General features: G+C 37.4%; 1 protein-coding gene across 1 annotated transcript; it reads right to left on the minus strand.

Moving 5' to 3' along the window:
- Positions 1-6,693: 6,693 nt before the first annotated feature.
- On the minus strand, positions 6,694-7,620 carry T2R3D (bitter taste receptor Modo-T2R3D). Its single transcript, NM_001039859.1, has one exon. It carries the CDS (start codon positions 7,618-7,620, stop codon positions 6,694-6,696), a length of 927 nt encoding a protein of 308 aa, NP_001034948.1.
- Positions 7,621-13,664: the final 6,044 nt, after the last annotated feature.

A 13,664-nucleotide genomic window follows, 5' to 3' on the forward strand; every position in this document is an offset into this window, starting at 1 on the left:
ACTCAAAAAAAGAATTTCCCTCTTTACCAATTTCTCAAAATAATTTATTTAATGTTGGAATTAGGTGATCTTTAAATATTTGATAAAACTCACTTGTAAGTCCATTTGGTCCTGATGTTTTTTTTTCCTTAGGAAGTTCATTTTTAGTCTATTCAAAGGACTGAACAAACAGCCTCAGGGCAAAATGCTTTAAAGTATGCTACACAAAGAACTGCCTTGAAGATACTACCAAGGCAAAGCCCTGTGAGACAGAAGCTAAGAAAGCAATGTCCATCAACATGCAGGAACTGCAATCCACAAGTAGCAAAAGAAATAAGTAGCTGCAGAAAAAGCTTCTGACCCTGGATAATTTCTATGGAGAAAAAGAGCAAAATACAGAAGCAACAGTAGAGAATGACAAACAAGAAAACACATCCAAACTTTTCCCCCAAAATGAAAATTGTCACAAGCTCTCAAAGAACTCAAAAAGGAGTTCAAGAACCAGGTAAAAAAAATAGAAGAAAAATGGGAAGAAAAGTAAGAAAAAGAAATGAAAGCAATTAAAAAAGAAAATAATAGTTTTAAAAGACAAAATTTCCCATATGGTAAAAAGAGGCACAGAAATCAAATGAAGTAATAAGTAAATTATGTAACCATGAAAATATGGTTTGCCAAGACTGTGAATTGCCAAAACTATAAAGGTTTCGGCCAAACTGTAAAGATAATTTTTAGTGTCTTGATTTATATTAAAAATAAGTGGTCACCATGGGAAAATTTCCAAATATGAAAATACTCAAGTCAGCTGGGTTTTATGGAGATTTTAATTCAACAAGTGAAGGAATTAAGGGAAGAGAGAGAGAGAGAGAGAGAGAGAGAGAGAGAGAGAGAGAGAGAGAGAGAGAGAGAGAAAGAGAAAGAGAAAATAGTAGAAAGGGCCTAGGCCAAATGGCATAGGCCTGAGCCTTAAGGGAGAGAGAGTCAGTCTTTATCACTCACCACAAGATCGTATAAAGATTAAAATTTTAGGGGAGACTGAGGCAGGTAGAAATTAGTTTCTCTCTGCAAGGAGTATTATATTTTAGAGGTTTATTAAAGGTTAAGGATTAAAGAAAATACAGAATAAGAAACACGTGCCTAGGCCAGAGAGGCCTAGACAAGACCTCACCTGCATTATGAAAAGAGCCACGTCTGCTCCAAAATGAAAGTCCAAAAGACCATAAAAGCCTTTGCAATCAGGTTAAATCCCTTCTCGATCTCGACCCACCTGAGAATTCAATGAGATTACAAAGCATTTTGGGGAAGTGGAGCAAGGGCTTATGGGGATTGAAGTCCAGAGTTCGAGTCTATTTTTACAATCTCAAGCAAGCTCCAGTCCTTCACTGAAATCCTCAACTCCTGAACTGAGTTCAGAGACTCTCCGCTGAACTCATAAACCCCTCCAATTCAACTTCCAAACTGAACTGAATTCTCCTTTTAAAGAAATTTTCTCTTATGTCACCTCCCCTAAATTTTCAAACCTACCAATCACAGTAGACACTTTTCCCCAGGACTGCCCATTCTTAGTTCACATATTCTTTGGTTCTCACCTTCTCTGGTTAGACTAAAACTTCACACCTCTTTTGTTAAACTTGCCTTTTGTAAGTTGCTTGACCTTTTTGTGATTAATTTAACCTTTATAGGTACTTAGCACCCTTTTGTATTAGATCTAAAAATAGACCTAGCTTAGGGTTTTTGCTTCACTATAAGTATGAGTTTGGGACTTTTCATTGTTCAATCAGGAATTTGCAACTTTATCTTCCCCTAAGGCACTGTCTGAGCAGGGTGGAGTAATTTTAAAGTTCTCAATACATTACTGCTCAAGTACTTCCATTGTTACAATAGGGAATAGCTTAATCAAATCTTCTGAAGTAGAGTCTGAGTAGTTTTAAGATTCATAATTGAAGATCAGAATTAACCTGGAAGAAGCCATGAAAAGTAGGATATACCAAATTAAAAAGAAAAATCAAAAGCTCATAGCTAAAAATCAGTCTTTAAAGACTAGAATTAGGCAAGTAGAAGCCAATGATCATGAGATAGCAAGAATTAATAAAGCAAAATCAAAAGAATGGAAAAATAGAAGGAAACAAGAAATATCTCATTGAAAAGCCAATTGACCCAGAAAACAGATACGGGAGAGACATTTGAGAATTATGGGTCTACCTGAAAACCTGGGAAAAAAATAAAAGCCTTGACATCATACTACAAGAAAACATTTAAGAAAATTTCCCTGATATTCTTCAACAAGAAGGCAAAATAGACATTGAAAGAGTCCATAGATCATCCCCTACATTAAATCCTCAAAAGACAACTGCCAGGAATGTAATAGTCAAATTCAAGAGCTTCCAGGCCAAGGAGAAAATATTGCAAACAGCCAGAAAGAGGAAATTCAGATATCAAGGAACCCCGGTCACAATCACACAGGATCTAGCAGCTTCCACACTAAAGGACCACAACACTCGGAATATGATATTCAGGAAGGCAATAGATTTGGGTCTACAACCAAGAATCACCAATGCAACAAAACTGACTATATTTAGTCTATTCAGTTTGTTTTTTCTAAGATAGGTTTAATTAAATATTCTATTACTTCCCGTGTTTGTCTATATAATTTATATTTTTGTAAACATTCATTTTACTTAAATTATTTAACTCATTGACATGCAATTGGGAAAAACAACTCCTAATAATTGTTTTGATTTCCTCTTCAATAGTGGTTAATTCACCCTTTTTCATTTTTGATGCTAGTAATTTTGTTTTCTTCTCTTTTAAAAAAAATCATCTTAAACAATGGTTAATTTTTTTACAAAAAAAATGTTAGTTTTATTTATTAATTCTACATTCTCTTGAGTTCAGTTTTAATAATCTCACTATTCATTTTTAGGATTTCCAATTTAGTATTTATTTGGGGATTTTTATTTTGTGCTTTTCTAATTTTTTTAAATTGCATACCCATTTCATTGATCTAATCATTCTCTACTTTATTTCTCTGTACTGACACATTAAAAATTTGGCAAACCTGCTGTCACCATATCTTCCTACTCACATTCTTGAATCTTTTGTCCTTTGCTCAATAGGTAAAATTAAGGGACTTTCAGAATGAGTATGCAGGGTCTTTAGAAAAGGCTCAGAGCATTTTTTAAGTTCTTTTTTTCTTCCTCTACTTGGTAAAATCAAGATCTCTACCCTGAGCTATCTTGAGTGGGAATAATGTTTTACTTATCTTACATCAATGTAGAAATCAGGAACACATTTAGAAATACAATTCAAATGAGGTTTAGAATATTTAATATCACACAGACATTTTAAAAAATGACTAGGCTATATAAATGCCTTACCAACTAGATAGTATTGTAAAAGAGAATTCTTAATCCTTTTCTTCTAATTTAACTGGGGACCTGGAGGTCCTTTTACCATAGACATGTATAAAGATAAACCAGCCCACAGTGAAAGGAAGTAGAAACCAGAGAGACAGGAAGTATGGTAAGAAGGGGATATAAAAGGCCAGTGTAAAGACTAAAAATCTTTTTTACCTTTTTTTGGGTTGGGAGGTGGTTGGGAGTTGGGAGTTGGTCATTGGGAATTAGTTGTTGGGGGTTGGGTGCTGGTTGTATGGGTGGTGATTGGTATATACATACATACATACATATATATATATATATATATATATATATATATATATATATATATATATATATATATATATATATTCTGCCTGGTCAGCTGAGCTGAAGGGTGATCAGCTGGACTTTATCTAATGGCAGTTATAGGCAGATATAGGGAGTTATAGGTAATTCTAGGATAGGTATTAAGCAATTTCTTTCTCTACCTCTTTCCTATGTTTCTCTCTTTTTACTATAGTCTTGTTAAAACTAAAATTGTTAAAAGCTGCTCTTTTATTTTTGTCAAACCCCTATTTTAACCCTTACAGCATATTTGTTAAATGAATTGAATGCTTTCAGATCACACATTAAAGAGGGGGATAGGAAACCCATACATAAATTCTGTATCCCAATGTGATTTATTAAAGGATATTCTATCATATTCTGGAGATAAGAGGGGGATACTTCAGATCCACAAGTCTATGTCCAGAATGGAATAATAATGTGGCAATTCCTTTATTGCCATGGTGATACTGCAGTTCCAAATTGCTTCTCAGCTTTCCTTTTTGTATGGGACAAGCCCCATCTTCAATGTGTTAGGAATGTGCCTTGTTTTGCAGGGTTATAGGATGTTTTCAAGAAGTAAGGTTTTATCTGCTTCCTCTTCTTGCAAATCTAAGTGTTTGCATCTTTGAACTCAGAATTTGTTTGAAGGAAATAAAAGTATGATATTGGAATGTTTATTGATTTACTCAAAGTTGGGTAAATCAGGTGATATAGGAGGTCTTGTCTATATGTCAGGGGCATTTAGGCCCAGATGGACATTTATCCTTGAAGTTATTATTGGGGTAAAAAGTGAGAAACCTCCAAAGGTTTTAGGAGTGAAAAAAAAATAGAAACAATGAACACTTGTAGGGTTCTAACCAATGGATATAGGCATAAATGTTCCCAGGGAGTTCAGTTTCTAAACCTGCTTGACAAATACTAAGGCTTGCAAAATGGCTTTTGGTCATTCCCTCAGAGTGAATATCAAAAACCTTAAGGAGATATTTATGGGTTTTTCTCTTGGGAGTCTATATATGAATGTTAACTCTGATTCTGTAGGGGATAAATAATAGTCTTTAGACACACAAAGGCCTTAATAAGAAGAAAGGCTTTAAATATTAATATATTTCTTAATATATATATTCTATAACAAGCAATATTTTTAAAATTGATGTTCTCCCGAGTGAGAAAGAACACCAGTTGTAGCTGCAAAATTCAAAGAAGCAAATACATCTTTATATGCATCTTAAAAAAAGGATTATAGAAATTATGCACTGGATGCTACGAAATTAATGATAGTAATTAGCATTTAACAGGTATAATATACAAAAGTAAACTACATACTTGTGGTTATTGTACATGTAGCATCTAGAGTCCCCCTAACACACAAGCCTATAGAAAGCTATTCCAGATTTAAGGTACTTTGTGAATTATCAAATAATTTAAAACCATTGTTCATTACATATAACTAATTATACATAGCTGTCAGTAGCAAGATCTCTGTTTTGTGTGCTGAGTGATATATTTTGTTTAGTCAGAAACTTCAGTGTTCCTTCATGTGTGAAAATTTTTTATTGAAAATCAAGAATCAGAGAAATATTTATAAATATTATAGTGACATCACATTCCATACAGTCCTCACTGACTCTTAAAATCCTAGTGTGAGGATTCTTTTATATAATGGGATCTTACTGGGACTCTGTTTCATACTCTTATCCACTGACATCATTGTTGGGCTGTTTTCATATATAAACTTCTTTGCATGGCTTGGTTCTCAGGTGTAGCTTTGTTTTGTTTCCAGTGGGTGAGTCTTGATGTCATTTCTCAGTCATTAGTGGATTTGCTGCTTTATCTGGAAAACACTGGTGCTACTGGGGAAATGGGAGGACATTAAGAAGATTGTTCTTAGTTTATCTGGAAGTAACAGATCTTCCTTACTAGTTTGGGAATAATAGAATTTGAGAATCAAAAGATGCCATTTGCCCAACTCCATAGCAGTCATTCCTCTTTAATGTTATTCTTTTCAAACCCATACTCACCCATCAGAATTCATCTTCCCTCTAGAGATCCATGTTTGCATTTAAGTACAATGAGAAAGAAGAAGAAAAGGAGAACTGGGCTTTAATTTCATCTTCTGTGGCTACAATGATTTTTATCAATTCATTAAGCATAACAGTCTTGACAAAAGTACAATTAAAATAGATGACTAAAGTCCAGAGTTCCTTGACATATGGAAGAGTCTTTATATTTTATGGCTCCATCATCAGAGAATTGAATTCAAATGCAATTTTGATGCCTAATAGCTATATGATCTTAAATAAGTTACTTAAATTCCTTGACTTCCATTATTCTCTTTGTTCAGTTAGGGTGTTGAACTAGTTGACTTTTAAAGTAACTTTGAATTGTAGTCTGTCAGTTCTCTCAGCCTAAACAGAACTATTCTTATGATTTAAGTGTTGGAGCTAGTAAATTATCTTAATGTGGCCATATTACAATAATTTTTTAAATGTGATTTATTCACATACAACTAAAGACAATGAACAGAGTTAGAAATGTGGCAATGTCAAGGTATTGTAGAGTGGGAGTTTGTGTTTTCATGGATTCTGAGATGTATGCAGAATCACTGGCAAATTGTGACTTCACCAAGGATTAGATGCATTGGAAGGAAGAGAGAGCATGAAATGGGTTGAATCCATGTTTCTTTCCTAAGAAGATACAATAATGGGATTTGAAAACTGCAAGAGACTTTAGGGATCATCTCATCCAAGGCAACCTTTTTGTGGATAATGGAATTAAGGCTGGGAGGTGTTAAAGTAAGTTGTTCAAGATCACAAAGTTATGCAGAGACAATAATTCAAGTCTTTTGGTATGACTCTTTCCAAGACATCACAGTACTTTCTTAATTTTTATCAAAGCAGAAAATAGTGTTATGGAAGGGAAAGAGATAGAAGAAGAAAGTGATAAAAATCATTTAGAGCCAAGACAGGTTGAAAGACAGTGCAATTCTTTTCTCAGTGAAAGTTTCCAAGGTCTAACATTTCAACCTCCACTTTTTGACCTGGAACATCCTGAGGAATGCTTGCTTTAGCTTCTGGTTTTCCAGGATGAGAACAAAAGTTTGAATAGAGGGATTAGCAGCAAAAATCAGTATGCTAGTTGTTCCTGCCAGTTTGGGGTCTGGCAAGAAATGACTAGACATAGCAAGAAAAAAGACAAGGAAGTATCCAAATAAGAACAAGAGAGATGATAGGATGGCTTTGGTGGCTCTCACATGGGCCATGGTGCTCAGATCCCTGGTGCCACTGGCATGATGTTGCATCTGCCTGGTATGTCTCACCAGGGAAAGGATGAGAAGAATAGAGGAGACCAGGGACAAGAAGAGGGGAATGATTGAGTAGAGGGCACTAAGTATATACAGGACAAAATATCCAATTATCTTTCTTTTGTCATCTTCAGTGCAGTTTCCTAAGAGTTTTATTTGATTGAGGTTAGAATAAACATTAAACTTCAGGATCAATGCCAGTGTGCTGAAGAAGGAATAGGGTACAGAGCCCAGAAGACTCCAGATAACCACATGGGAAACCCTCCACTTGAGCCAGAGGAAGGCTTGGTGGGAGAAGTTGGCAATCTTCAGACAGTAGAAGACACTGAGGCAAGTGGTCAGGCAGATGCTAAGATTATTGGCAAACACCCAGAAAATATCAATAATTCGCATAAATATGCTTATGCCATGGAAATGGGGATAGAAAACTTGTAAAATAATATCCATTATTGGTATCCCCTGCAGGATGAATCTGGAGAGAGCCAGGTTCAGGATGATGAAGTCAGACAAAGATATTTTCCTGGTCCTGACCCAAGTGATACAGTGCAACAACATAATGAATCCATTTAGCCAAGTTCCCAGAAACAATTCAGTGGAGGCTACAAATAAAACCCCAAGTTGGCTTAAATTCACCATATCTACAGAAGGACAGCGAATCCTGATTGGCTTTCTTTCTATTTTATCTCTTCTCTGCCTGGGGTCAGTAAGACAGAAATACCTGCTGCTCTATTCTGGTGGTGTTTTTCTCTTCTTGGCCTTTGGGGGTGCCTCTGTCACTGGCCAGAAAGGGCCCAGAAATCCTTTTGACCAGCTGTATAGTAATCATCCTGATTTTTCCCAAGGACTACTGGTATTTCTGGTGTCCAGGAACTACATGGAGTTGATGAGAGAAAAGACTGAGCAGCTCTTTACTGAGATGCAAATCAGTGCAGTGACATTGAGAAGGGAGGAGTCAGAGTCACATGGAATAAAACGTTTAGTGTTTGAAAGCCAAAAAGTTTCAGTTCCACAGAGAATCTAGGATTCCGTGCCACCTAACCAGAAGGAGAAGCAGCATGATTCAGGGGACGAATGTTGGATTTGGGATGAGAAAGAGATGAATTTAAATCCTGATTCAGATGCCTAATATCAGTGTAATAGGTTAAAAGTTATTTGACCTCTCTGAGTCTTAGTATCCTAATTGCATCTACCCTATAGGACTATTGAAAGGATCAAGTGAGATACTGTATGTATAAATGAAATGACACTTATATGCATGTATTGGAGAAACAAGTATAAGGGTGAGACAGTCCTATTCCCAAACATTCCAATAGGGATTGATAAAACCCATGTTTCAGTTGCAAGTTAGAATGAAGTAAATTAGTAGATCCTTAAGTCCATCAGCTAGGCAGCTTGTAACTTACCTTTAGTTTCATTTTCCTGAATAAAACCTTATTGATTTCTGATATTGAACTTTTTTTGAGGAGAAGGGACAGAGCCATATGCAGAATGGAATGGTAAATGAACTTCACCCAGAATGGGGTATGGATGAAAAGCCAAATTAATTGAATGACCATTAATTAGTCTTTTAATTTTGACTGATGATGGGATATATGATGTAGTAGAAATTTTAAAGAAACATAAACATTTAGGTAGAATATTTAGGACCTTCCATATTATACTTAGCTATCAATCAAGGGTCAATATGGTGGAAAGGAGAGAGAGTTGCCCTTAGAGCAGAGATCTGGGCTCAGTTGTTGTGTTTTATATATTCAGGCTGTGTGACCATTTACCTCTCAGTTCTCTAATTTGCTTTCTCTTAGAGCATCAGGGAAGATGTTGACTGACATCATCTGAGGTTGGTTCCTAGTCCAAGAGTTTCCTATGCCAATGATATCAGAGGCCCAGGTTCTTTGTCTGATTATATATTCCTGCTTAATCTTTCTCACTGAGAAGATTAAGATAAATTCTTTATCATTTTCTTATTGTTCATGTTAATTGTACTGTTATTGCTTAAGTTTTGTTCTTCACCTTCCATGTGAAATCCTCCAATGAATTTGGTGCCTCCTTCAATTCATTTTGAACTTTAGTGTTCCTGAAACTCTTCCTAAGGTACCTTTCCTCTACTTTTGTGTTTATCCTCTATAACTTTCCCATTTTCTATAAGAGCCTTTTAAAAATAAGAATTGGAATCCACTTGCAGGGAAGGGGGGATGAAGAAGAGGAAGAAAAAATAGAATGAAAAGAAAGAATTGAAGGGGAATGGAATGAGAATGGGAGAGGAAGAATGTATTTTAAGATCCTGTTACAAGTCAAAGCACTGAGTTAAAAAGCACTACAATCTTTGGTAGTTCATAAGTTCACTTATATATTATTTCCAGAATTCCTAAGAGATAATTGTAAAACTATTAATCAAATAACTATTTTGGGACTGTTAAAAGCCATAAAATTGTTGGGGTTAAATCTGAAAGGAACTTTTTTCTTTGAGTTTCAAATCATGATTTAGAATGACAAACAGAAGAAGAAGCTGAGTGAAAGAGAAGTTGGGGCAGAAGACCTACAAAGCAGTATGAGGAAGCATTTACAGAAGATAGTAAATTAAAAAAAGGAAAATTATTTGCTGTTTGAAGACCTATATTTGGAGCTTTTTAACTTCTAGCATCATCTCCAGCTTGAGTGGAAAATTCTCAGAGCTTTGTCTGTTGTCCTATATTGACTTTTATAGGTTACGAATGGAAGAAGAAAAAGGAAAAATATTACTTTCAAATTTGTTTTGGACTCTGATAATATATATTACCCAAAAAGCCTAACACTTTCTCAGCACCTGAACAAGGGTGGCTATTCACTATAAGAGCTTGTCAGTGCTTTAGCAGCCTGAGTTTAGCAAAGAACTGACTTTGTATAACAGAAGTTCTGTTAAGGGAAGAGAAGGGAACAAAAACAAAGAAGTTGCTTTGCCTAGCAGGTGGTGAGTGAATCAATAAATGAAAACGATTTTTATGAATTATTTACTATGTGCAAAGCACTGGACTAAGTACTAGGCATACATTCGGAAAATTAAAATAATTTTATTTTTCAATGAGCTCACATTTTAGTAGGTTGTGGCAACTTATATGGGAACTTCTAGCCCCAAGTGAGGTATTTCTCATTATTCAGTCATTCATTTGTGTCTAGGTCTTTGTGATGTTATGGATCATAGTATGCCAGGCCCTTCTTTCCTCCACTATCTTTCAAAGACTATACAAGATTATGTTCATTGTTTTTTGACACTATCTGTCCATCTTATCCTTTACCTGTCCTCTTTTCCTTTTTCCTTCAATCTTTCCCAATATCAGAATGTTTTCCACTAAGTAATGCCTTCTCATTATGTGGCCAAAGTATTTAAGCTTCAGCTTCTGTATTTTACATTCTAGTGAATATTTTGATTTTTTTTCTTTCAGGTTTGACTGATTTTATCTCCTTGCTATACAAGGGACTCACAAATATCTTCTCTAGCACCATAATTTGAAAGGGTTTGACAGTGACAGTCTTTGAGAAACACTTGAGAAAGTGTCAGGAGTGGGAATTTGAGGGGGAAGTCTTAATATAGCAATATGTACCCCCTTTAGTCACCCAAATAATCAGAGAGGCCAGGATAAGATGCAGAAAGATACAGCTTTATTGCTTATAACACAAAGGACCAGGAAATTATCTTTAAATCAGAGACCCAAAGATACATGTGAATTCCCCAATTTATAGGAAACTAATATAATACCCTCCACCAGTGCAAAAGAGTACTAATTAATGGTTTATGTGAAAGACTGGGAAGGGTAAGGGTAAAGGGAGAGCAAAACTGTATCTAATTAAGCTAATGATTTAAACTTAACCTCTACTTGGAGTTTCTACTGCTAGTCAAAGAAGGGACTGGCATGCTATGATCCACGAGGTCATGAAGAGTCAGACACATTGAATATTTGAACAACAAACAATTCTATAACACTCAACTTTCTTTATATTCCAAATTTCACAGCCATGAGTTGTTACTAGGGAAAACATAGGTTTGACTATATGGACATTTGTCAGCAAGGTCATGTTTTTGCTTTTTAGTATGCTGTCCACATTTGCTCTAGTTCTTCTTCCAAAGATTGTGCCTCTTAATTAGAGATGATATAAAGGTTCTAGAATCTTTAGGGTGCAGCAACAATACAGTAATCCCTTGTCTTTAAGGTCCTTTCAGCTGTTAAATATATATTATTAATGTATGTCAAATAACAATCCCACAGACATTTCCACAGACCGAACCACAGTGAGATCCACAGAAAGACCCATAGACAAACCCACAGACATTTACAGACAGACCCCCACAGGCATTTGCACAGACAAATCCACAGACAAACCCACAGACAGATCCACAGACAGACCCAAACACAGACCCACAGACAGACCCAAAGACAGACCCACAGAGAGACAGAAAAATAGATCTACAGACCCACAGAGAGACATGTCCACAGACAGACCAACAGACAGAACCTCAGAGAGACCCACAGACAGATCCACAGACTGACCCACAGACATTTCCAAAGACAGATCCAAAGACAGACCCAGAGACATCCAAAGACAGATCCACAGACAGACCCACCGAAAGTCAGACCCATAGACTGAAACACAGTCATATCCACAGAGATATCTAAAGGCAGATGCAGAGACAGATCCACAGACAGTCAAACTGACAGACAGACACAGTCAGATCAACAGACAGACACACAGACAGCCAAACACACAGATCGACACATAGTCATATCCCCAGAAAGATCCATAGAAATTCAAACCCACAGAGAGACCCACAGACAGATCCAAATACAGACACACAGATAGATCCACAGACAGATCCACAGACAGAACCACAGAAAGACCCACTGACAGAAAAACCCAATGTCAGATTTACAGACAGACCCATAGAACTGCACAGAGACAAATCCATAGACAGATCCACAGATAGACCCAGACAGATCTATAGACAGACCCACAGACAGATCCCAAAACAGACCCACAGAGAACCACAGACAGACAAAACCAGAGACAGACCCAAAGATAGACCCAAAGACATTTCCATATTCAGATCCACAGACAGACCCACAGACAGTCAAACCCACAGACTGATACACATTCAGATTTATATACCTACAGAAAGATCCAAATACACACCCACAAAGAGACCCACAGAAAGTCAGAGCCAGAAAAAGACACAAACACAGATCCACAGACAGTCAAACCCAGAGACTTATACAGTCAGAACCACAGACATACACACAGACATTTCCACAGACAGACCCACAGACAGATACACAGACAGATCCACAGATGGACACAGACAGATCCACAGGCAGACGCACAGACTGATCCAAAGACAGTCAAATCCACAGACAGACCCACAGATAGCCCACAGACATTTCCAAAGATATACACACAGACAGATCCACTGAGATTCAGATCCACAGATAGACCCACTGACAGACCTACAGTCATTTCCACAGACAGGCCCACAGACATTTCCAAAGACAAACCCACAAAGATTTCCACCAACAGACCCACAGAGAGAACAACAGACAGACCCACAGAAAGATCCAAAGTCAATCCCACAGACAGACCCACTGACAGATCCACAGACAGACTCACAGAAAGACAGACCCACAGATAGATACAAACACAGATCAACAGACCCACAGAGAGACAGATCCACAGAGAAACTCACAGTCAGAATCTCAGAGTGACCCACAGACAGACCCACAGACATATCCAAAGACAGGCTCACAGGCAGACACACTCACCGGCACTCAGACAGATCTACAGACAGAACCACAGAGAAACAGACCCATAGACAGACCCACAGATAGACAAATCTACAGAACAACCCACAGAAAGATGCACAGACAGACCCACAGAGATACATATCCACAGACAGATCCACAGAAAGCCCCAAGGAGAGAAAGACCCCCAGATATACAAACCAAAAAATAGTCCCACAGACACTCAAACCCACAGACAAACCCACAGACAGATCCACAGACAGACCCACATCAGATCTACAGACATTTCCACAGACAAACCCATGGAGATTTCCACAGACAAACCCACAGAGAGAATCACAGACAGACTCACAGACAGATCCACAGACAAACCCACAGAAAGACAGACCCCCAGACAGACACACACACACAGATCTATAGACTCACAGACAGATAGATCCACAGATCAAACCACAGAGAGACAGATGGACAGACAGACGCACAGTCAGACCCACAGAGAGAAAGTTCCAGAAATACCCACAGATACACCCAAAGACAGACCCACAGAAAGCCCCATAGAGAGAGAGAACTACAGATATACCCACTGAAAAATAGTCACGCAGACATTCAAACCCACAGACAGACCCACAGACAGATTCAAAGACAGACGCAGAGTTAGATCCAGAGACAGTCAAACCCAAAAACCGACACACAGTCAGATCCACAGACATATCCACAAAAAGTCAAACCCACAGACAAACCCACAGACAGATCCAAAGAGAGATTCACGGACAGATCCACAGGCAGTCAAACCCACAGACAGACACACAGTCAGTTCCACAGACCTTCCCACAGCCAGCCAACCCTACAGAAGGACACATAGTCAGATCCACTGACAGACCCACAGACAAACCCACCTTGAGACAGATCCACGGA

This window comes from Monodelphis domestica, chromosome 5, assembly GCF_027887165.1.
Source record: "Monodelphis domestica isolate mMonDom1 chromosome 5, mMonDom1.pri, whole genome shotgun sequence".
NCBI lineage: Eukaryota > Metazoa > Chordata > Mammalia > Didelphimorphia > Didelphidae > Monodelphis > Monodelphis domestica.

Coding starts and splice junctions, on each gene's coding strand:
- T2R3D (NM_001039859.1), bottom strand. CDS start 7,620: ATGGTGAATTTAAGCCAACTTGGGGTTTTATTTGTAGCCTCCACTGAA.